Here is a 9,481-nt window from a genome sequence, read left to right on the forward strand (position 1 = left end):
CTGACACCAATGTGGGCTTTTATTTATTTTTTTTTAATCTCCTGCCCACCAATGTTTTATTTTAATACTCTATAGGCCCCTGGCACCAATTTTTTAAAAAAAATATTTTATGGGGCCCCAATTTTTTATTAACTTGTATGGGGGGCCTTGGCGCCAAAGTTTTTAAAAAATATATTTCCTGCGGCCCCAATAAATTTTTCTTAACTTGTAAGGGGGGCCCTGGCACCAATGTTTTTGTAAAAAAAAATTTTATGGGGGACCTGGTGCCAATGTTTTTTTTAACTTATAGGGGGGCCCTGACCACCAATTATTTTTTTGTAACTTATAGGGGGTCTGACCACCAATGATTTTTTTTAACATGTAGGGGGCTCTGACCACAAATGTTTTTTTTGGGGGTGGGGCTTGGGGGCAGGATCTGGGGTGGGCGGGTACCAGGGGGCCCAGAAATTTTGCCATACTGGGCCTGTGATTTCTGATGGTGGCACTGGTGGTTGGTGCCCCCCTAAAATCCTGCCACTCCAGGCCCGGGCCTAGGTGGCCTTTCCACAAATCTGGGCTTGGACAGGGCCTTCTTGTAGCACTTATGTATCCTGGCAAAATGAGGTGCCGATCCCCAAACGTTGTTCTTGTGGTAAAACAGGATAAAATAAATAAACTGCAAAGAAAGGCAATTGGTTTTACTGCTTTGATCTTCTGTGCTATTTGTAACTTTATGCGTGCTACTGGTACACAGGATATAAGCAAGGGCGAGTATAAGGTTTGCGCCGGTTTGAACACCACTTTCAAAGTCTGAGTAGTGCCCCGCCTATTAAGCGAAGGATCACTATGGCAACCTGTCGTTCAGCCTAACAGTGACATTACCCACACATCCCGCCCATCTTTTTTGACTATCCTATAGAGTTATAGCAGCAGGTCTATGCCTAGGTCTGATTGGCCAGTAGGCCCCAGCGGGTTTGGCTGCAAGTCTCTGTGCTTCTCTCTCTCTCTCTGTTACCCAGGCAGCAGCGCCGCTTTCTCCTGAGCTTCCGGTGCAGGTGAGTCCAGGAGAGGGTGCAGACGTTTTATATAGACGAGAAAGGGGTGTTGGTGCATGACACGTGGGTATTGGGGAGAAGGTGGGGGTATAGGGCATGAGGTTCGTATGGGGCAGAAGGTACAGGGGTATTGGGGCAGTAAAGGCGGGGTAGGAACTATTGCGTTCCGAGTATTACCCCCCCTCCCCACGGCATTTTCCTCTCACATATCAGAGACGTTTCCCAGAGGATTTTGACCATTTTGGTTTTACCTTCATCTCCATGTTTTGCATCTGCTTCCAATGCCACTTTAAAGACTCGGGGTCCCTCCTGGGAGTCCATTTTTCTCCTGAAAATACTGTTAATCACCAGCAAACCCAAAGGGATGGAAATCAGATCACTTATGTTCTGTTTCTTGCAAGTCAGAGTTACCTTGCCCTTCACTTTCCCTTCCTCTGGGGGTAACAGCCTCTGGTACTTTCTGTACAACAGGGAATGTTCTTACTATACATTTGCCTTGCCCCAGGGGCAGTCTATGTGGCCTATAACTAACAGGGGGGTGTTATGCCCATACTATATGCCCCTGGGGGCAGCAGTGGGATTGGGGCAGTTGTGAAACAGGCTCAGTACATACAGGAGGTTCATGGCCTTCACTCAGTCTGTGTTTGGTTTTCTCTCTTATTGCTGCTAAATGGACTAGAACCTGTAAGTGTCATGGCGGCTCGTGAGGAGGTGACAGTGTATGAAGATGAGATCAGGTAACTCAGTGTCACTTATAAAGGTGGGAATGTGTTTGGGACCCCAGATCATGTGATGAAGGGCATTTGTTGTAGTTCTGGGGTAGAAATGAACACTACTCTAGAGCTCAGTCTCTGTACTACTCTCCACGTGCCTTTATCCCTACAGGTACACATAGGGTGCAGCCAGGGCCGCTCCTGCCATGAGGCAAGGTGAGAACTTTGCCTCAGGCATCATGGGGTGGCAAAAAGCCGCCTCTGGTAAATTTAAGAGATGAATTTCCATTTTTTAACACAGAAATTCGGCTCTGCACTAGCGATGCTCCCACCGCTGGACCTGCTAAAAGTTGAAAGTGCAGGGTGGTGGCAGTATCGGGGCTGCTGGGTGCAGGCAATTCATGTACAGGTTTCTATATTATATAGATGGGGCAGGTCCAAACTTAGATTAAAAATGGACACTGGCATTTCCAGTACACACACTGGTCCATTATTAGTGACTATTGACCCTCTGGCATCTGCAGTGCAGCTGGTACCTTGAAAGATGTAGAGTCTCCCTTTTCTATCCTTGTGCTGTATCCCCCCTGCCAGTGTGGCTTCCTATAGCCTAAGGCTCTGAAAGACTAGTATTCGCATTGGAATTCCAAGAGGCTGGGCCAGGGGGATCCAATTGACTAAACAGCAGAAGGGCAGACATATCTGTGAGTGTGATTCTTACCTGCCCGGTGCTTACTCTTGTTTGGCAGCACTATGTGCACTGCTGCTGTTGCCTCCTGTCGTCTGAGCATAATCCCATTAGTGTTGTGCCAAAGCCATTGTTTTACAGTATAATCTCTATCATCCCCTGCCTGTCTTGCTGACATAAACTGGTACTCCTCTTTTTTTCTCCCACCCAGGTCTCACTACGGACGCCTTGAGAAAATGACGGACCTGGTGGCCATGTGGGAAGTCTCCCTTAGTGATGGAATCCATAAGATTGAGTTTGAGCATGGCACAACTTCAGGGAAGCGAGTTGTGTATGTAGATGGGAAGGTAAGGAAGCAGACGCACAAAAATGCCCTATTTTAGGTGAGAAAGTCACTCAGATTATTGGTCCAACTAACTAAGGAGCACTCAGGAAGTCTGTTTGCTGTGCACCTCCATAGGGTAGAGTGGGCAAGTTGGTCCCCACTGGAAATCTTTATATAGGTGCAGTTAGGCCACCTATAAACATGTCAGTATTTCTTTAAGGATGCCCATAGGCACCACAGCTGATATGTTGGCACAGGGCTTTGCTGGCAATCCCATATTTACTTACTGTTTCTATTGGATATAACCCCATACAATCTTTTCTTTCCACTTCCAGGAGATTATCCGGAAGGATTGGATGTTCAAGTTGGTTGGGAAGGAGACATTCCCGGTGGGAGCCTCTCAGACGAAGGCCACCATTAATATTGATGCTGTTAGTGGCTTTGCCTATGAGTACACACTGGATATAAATGGCAAGAGCCTGAAGAAGTACATGGAGAATCGCTCAAAGACCACCAACACATGGGTGCTTCACCTAGACGGAGAGGACTGCCGGGTTGTGCTGGGTAAGGGGGCTGGTTTACGCCTGTCAGTATGTAGTCTTCCGCAACAGCTTGCTGTATCTGCTCTTACAGTGGGGGGGCAGTTTAGGCATTGTCTCATAAAATATTGTGCTGGATCAGAGACAACCTTTTTCTAAAAAGTCGTTCAATTGCAGGGAAACTGTATTCATAATAGCACCCCCATATGGTGTATCTAGCTCAATGTGTTTGAAGGGCAATACACACAGAGAGAAGGCAATTTCTTCTTTAAGACAAAAGGCTATTTTATTTACATCCCTGTGGCTCCCATCAGAGAAAATAAAGGGACTTTATACTTAATTGGAAAATCCTTTTCTAGTAGGCCCGAACTGTCAGTACAAACATGTGGGTTAATGTCATCTCATCTCTGAAGGCAGGACAGAAGAATAAGTCTCTTGACACCTCCTCTAGTATATAAGGTCAGGCCCTCCTGTCAGTGCAAACGTGTGGGGACGTCCAAAAGCTGTCCCGTAATTTAGGGTGGGTAAACAGAAACTTTTTGTAACATTTAAGTTTTACTGTATAATTCAATAAAAACAGTGGTATTTTTACAATGCCAACAATAAAACATTGAAGAAATACTGTTACGGTGTAGTCATTAAACAGTGGAGGCTTTACTGTGCTACTGCAGCCTGTAACACCTTGCAGCCAAACACGAAGTTGAAGCAAAAACATGTAGTTTATAAAACTTTATAAAAGTGTTGGGAGAAGCCCAAATGGCTGCCCTGCACATTCGTTCAGGAGTAGCCAAGTTCTCCAAGGCCAATGAAGTGCCCTATGCGCTAGTAGAGTGAGCCTTGACTTGGAATGCCTTCAGTTTTTAGTTAATTTCGTAAGCAAAATTGACTGTTTCTACTAACCATCTAGCAATGGTTCTTTTGAAAACTCCCTGACCTTTGTAAGTTGTGGAGTATGATATCAACAGAGAGTCTGATTTCCATAACTGCAGTCCGTTTAAGATATATCCGAATTGCTCTCACCACATCTAGTTTGTGCAACTGTTTCTCTTTATCATTAGCTGGTTTTGGGCACAGTGATGGAAAGACTAAAGGTGGCCATATATGCAACAGATAATATCGTACAAAACAAATTTTTGTACGATATTTGGTGCGTGTATGGTGGGAAAAGAGCTGACCGATATAAGCAGAAGACTTGAATATCGGTCGGCTCGTTGATCGGGCTGGACGGAAAATTTGGAGTGTATGCCTTTGAAGGCACCCAAACATCGGTAATTGTTAGTGTTGAATCGTCAGATACAGGTAGAATTCTATTGTTTCTACCTGTATAAAGGAGGTTTCTGTAGCGTGGAGAGTACCAATGGTAAGTCCGAAGGGGGAGTAGGATCTTTAAAGGGTGGCCTGGCATGTAGAACTCCCTGTAAAAAACTTTGTATGGTGGAGTCTTCTGCCCACCGAACATTTGAAAGTGCAGATAAAGCCTAGATTCGAGACTTTAGTGTGTTAAGTGCAAGGCCTCTCGTAAAGACATCTGTAAGGAAATCTGTGATTACCTGTGTTGTACTGTCCGTCCATACCAAATAGTTACATAGTTAAATCTGTTTGAAACAAGACAAGGTCCATCAAGTTCAACCCCTCCAAATGAAAACCCAGCATCTATATACACACCCCTCCATACCTTCACATAAATTATATATACCCATATCTGTACTAAGTATAGAGTTTAGTATCACAATAGCCCTTGATATTTTGTCTGTACAAATGTTTGGCTGAACACAAGGTAAGAAATGTATACCACACTTTGGACCCTGGAAGAGGAGGTCCAGTCGTAGAGGTAGTCACCACATTTGGACACTGGCATGTTGACTAAGTCCGTGCACCATAGTCTGTTTGGCCAGTCAGGCGCAATGAGGATGGTTGTGACTTGTTCCTGCTTTATCTTGGCAATTATTCTGGGAAGGATCTCCAGTGGTGGGAACGCATGCACCTTGTTGAAGGTCCATGGAATTACCAGTGCATTCGTGTATGCTGCTCTCGGATCTCTGGTCCTGGAGCAATAGCAGGGAAGTCTGAAATTGTGTCTGGATGCTAAGATATCTATTTCTGGTACACCCCACTTTTATAGTAGTTGTGTGAATACCTTGTCGTGCAGTGCCCATTCCCCTTGGCGTATTGTCTGTCTGCTGAGAAAGGTTGTGTCCAGCTTCTACCTGAGGACAAATGAGCACAGACTTTCCACCTTGACAAGCTGTCTCTGCTTGTGGGAGCATGGGAATGATCTGTTGAAGATCCTGGTGATTTTTGTTCCAACGTTTGTATGCAAATTGGATGATTTGTAGTACCCATTGGACTGTGTCGTGTGTCTCCCAGTAGAAGAGGAATTGTGTTAGGCGACCTCCTACCCGAGACTCTTGTAGAGGTGAGTCATGAGGACATGGCTTTTGGGGCAGTCGGTTTCCTGGATAGTCTCACTAGTTGCTGCCATTGTGGTCTATTTCTCCATGATCCCTGGTAACCGTTGGTATTGCGAAAGGATGAGGATCGATAATTCCTATGTGGGGTAGACCATGTTTTTTTTTGTTGTTAGAAAACCTATTTGGCTGGTCCAGTCATCCTTTCTTTCACATTGGAAGTTATGTACTCTTACCCCCTGTCACCCCTGTAATTATCTGTCTCAAATCGGATTCCTGGTGGTCTGATGTTTGCAAATCAGACGTATTGCCTAACCCCACCTCCTCTTCTGGAAAAGTGGCTTCGGGTTCAAAGGAGTCTGAAATTATCTCCTGGGCACTCCGCTTCCTAGCATGTGGTGTATGCTGAGGGGAGGGGGTTGAAAAGTGGCTTTTATCCATTCCAAAAAGGTTGTTCTTGTAGGGTTGGAATTGGGCGTACAGTTGACCCTGTAAGGGAGCTGGTAGTACCTTGCTGTAGTCGCGCACGTGACGCAAATGCCGCCAAGAGCTCCAGCAAAAAAGGGCGCCAAAACGAGGTACAATACTTGTTGACCTTAAAAGTAGAAGAGGGACTGATAGAAACTAGTTCTTTTTACCCTCCCCTTATCCAGTTATACTGCATGTGTTGGCCATAAAGAGTAATAATTAGGTATCTCAGCATACCTTACTCCAAGTACTAGTGCTGCTGATTGGTATTGGGCCTACAAACAGCATGTTGTGCACCGATTCCACTTGCTGTAATCTAAGCAAGTAGGGTAATTACTGGCCTTTGTCTGGATGCCTTCCATTCCTTTGTGCAGCATCTAGGGCTGACATGCTTCTGGTTACTCCACTTGCTGCATTCTGCTAGGAAGGAGGGAAAGACGCATACCTTGGGAGACAGCTCTGCATGCCTCCATAATCCATGAATAACTGCCCCAAGCAGTGTGCTTCAGGTGATCCAGCTTGCTGCAAGATACTAGCAAGGAGGGAATAACACCATACTTTGGGAGACAGCTCAGCTTGTTCCCCATCCTTGAAAGTAAAATTCAAAACCTAAGAAGAAGAAAATAAAGTAAGAAGAAATTTTCTGTCCTTCACCTCTGAGGCAGGACAAAGAACTGGCAAGGGGAGGTCTTCTGTCTTGCCTCTAGAGATGAGATGACATTAACCCACACATTTGCACTGACAGGAGGGCCGACTAGAGAAATATATATATATATATATATACAAATCACCAAAGACTGCACTAATTATATGACTAAGCCACCTGACAGCATTATAAATACAGTGGCAGATCCTCCGGGTATTTAAACAATAAATGCAAATTAAGAACCTTATTAGAACGGAGGAATCACCATATTGAGGGCTCCCACAGGTGCATTGTTATCAAAAAAGCTCACTTTATTGTTACAACATTAAAGACATACATATACTTAAAACATCAGAGGAATTCACAACAACTGTAATAACTTTTAAAGTAAAGTGATGTTGCTGGGTTCCCTTACAAAAATATTTTCAGGTCTCCCACTAATGCACCCTCAGCCATACCCAGCCCCCATGTGCAAATACTGTTTTGTGGCAAAACAGTCAGGAAGGAGGGTGCATGGCGGAACCATACAGAGGATTTTCTCTCTCTCTTCTCCCCTGGGCCTTCCTGCTGTCACAGGGCCTTCTGTATGGTAGTCACCCCATCATCTCCCACAGTTATTATGGGTATTCCTAAATTATATTACTGAGTGGCACATGGTTAATTAGGGTTTCAAAAGGCAACTGTCGTGCAGATAACACCTAACAATTACTACAAGATATACGTGGCTTTTGTATTTTATCCATCCCCAGTGCTAATACCTCAACCTAATATCCTTCCCTGGTCTGTAGGTTGTCCAGTTAGAATTGGAGGGGATGTGTATCAGAACCAGATGAACCTGCCCAGAATACTGATGTTTTCTGACCTTTAGGGAGATCTGTAGTGTAGATTTGAAGTAATAACATCAACTCCATAAAGCCCCCATATTAGCGCCAACTCTTTTCTTTGGCTCACATGGCCAAACCCCTGGTTATGTGGGCACCTCCTCAGTCTGCGTGGTGGCCGTTGCACTGGGTTAGAGATTTCATTTTGTTTTCCTCTATGGCTGACTGTTTATTTTGTTTCAGAGAAGGACACCATGGACGTTTGGTGCAACGGCAGAAACATGGAGACAGCGGTAGGTGTCCAACATGGACTCACAAAGTAATTCCACTCTCAGGGGTTTCAGAAGCAAGATTTATTATTTACTAGGTTAGCTAGCAAGGCTTGCTGGGGGCACTGTCATGCAATGCTGGGGGTTGAAAAAAGGAGCATTGATAATTTCATTGCTGGCATGAGGCTGAGAGTGATCTGCGGGTCTTTCACGTATGAGATGCTTGTGTATTTGATGTGCAGCACTACAAGTTTTATGCTGTGCTATACATTTCCTGGTATGAGTCTTACCCACACAGTATGGCCCTAATGCACCCTTGCCTCCTCTTCTTTCCTGCAGGGTGAGTTTGTGGATGATGGCACAGAAACACACTTCAGCATCGGGAATCACGATTGCTGCATCAAAGCTGTGAGTAGCGGGAAGCGAAGGGAAGGAATTATCCACACGCTCATTGTGGATGACCGGGAAATCCCAGAGAGCACAGAGTAACAGACTTTACCCTTGCTGTGTGAGCGGACAGCCAGCAGAGAAATGTGATGAACTGTTTTGCATAATAATGACTGTATCACACCTCTCCCCCAGAATGCCTGTAGTGCTGTGCTTACTGCAGGTACAGGAATGAACTGGATCTATTCAAAGGGAAGTTGCTCAATCAGCCAATAGATAAAGTATGTGAATAAAAGTTCCTCAGTGATCATGTGACATTGTTATTAGGAAATTCAAATATACTGAGATCAACTGGGAGATCATACAATATACCTATAATAAATGTTTTGATTTTGTAGTGAGTCATACTTACTTGCTGAGTCTCAATATTTTAGTAAAAGTTTTAGGCATAATTTACAGTAGTGACTTTGTCTTTCTCATAGTGAACGGAATGGAAACTAAGACACACACTCATATCCTAACAGTGTTATTAGCAAAGAGAGGTCCATCCTCCACAACCACCAATTGTTTAACTGGCATAGTTGCTGGTATTGTAGCTAAACAACATGTGAGGGGCTACAGGTTGGATATTCACAGATTAATCTTGTTAGGCCAATGTCTTTTCACCAATAATGAATAAACCGAAACTAAAAAAGCTGATCTGCTGCTTTCCATTTTCCTAAATGTGTACACTGACAGGCACAGGATCAGCTTATCAGCACCCACACAGTGGATTTCAGCACAGAAACGCTATACTATGCAACAAAATCCACTGTGTGCGCTGATGGTCTGGTCCCGTGTCAGCACCCACATAATCAAGAAGAGGCAGGCACGACCCTTGTGCCATTGGTCTTAAATTTAATGCTAGTCACTTGCAAATCAGAGCCATTATACAATGGAAGATCTAAAGTGAAAGTGCATGGCACTATGTGTGTTATTATAGGTATGGAATCTATTATTAAAAAAGCTCAAAAATACAGGAAGGCATCTCCCATAGTCTTATTTTCAACTAACGATTCTTTTCTGAGTATTTCTGTTTGTCTGTTATAATAAAACAGTACATTGTATTTGATACTAACTGAGCTGCATGAATTCATATTGGGTGTTTAAATGTTTTTTATGTATAGAGTTTCAAATTATGGAAAGA

The 9,481-nt window shown here is 44.2% G+C and overlaps 1 protein-coding gene across 3 annotated transcripts; it reads left to right on the plus strand.

Moving 5' to 3' along the window:
* The first annotated feature begins 896 nt into the window (after positions 1–896).
* On the plus strand, positions 897–8,989 carry faim.L (Fas apoptotic inhibitory molecule L homeolog). 3 transcript variants are annotated; one of them, XM_018234592.2, is made up of 6 exons: positions 897–1,034; positions 1,714–1,771; positions 2,644–2,779; positions 3,093–3,321; positions 7,883–7,932; positions 8,248–8,692. In XM_018234592.2, exons 2-6 carry the CDS (start codon positions 1,728–1,730, stop codon positions 8,395–8,397), a joined length of 609 nt encoding a protein of 202 aa, XP_018090081.1. In that variant the 5' UTR covers positions 897–1,034; positions 1,714–1,727; the 3' UTR covers positions 8,398–8,692.
* The last annotated feature ends 492 nt before the right edge of the window (positions 8,990–9,481 follow it).

The sequence above is a fragment of the Xenopus laevis genome, chromosome 9_10L, assembly GCF_017654675.1.
Source record: "Xenopus laevis strain J_2021 chromosome 9_10L, Xenopus_laevis_v10.1, whole genome shotgun sequence".
NCBI classification, from domain to species: domain Eukaryota; kingdom Metazoa; phylum Chordata; class Amphibia; order Anura; family Pipidae; genus Xenopus; species Xenopus laevis.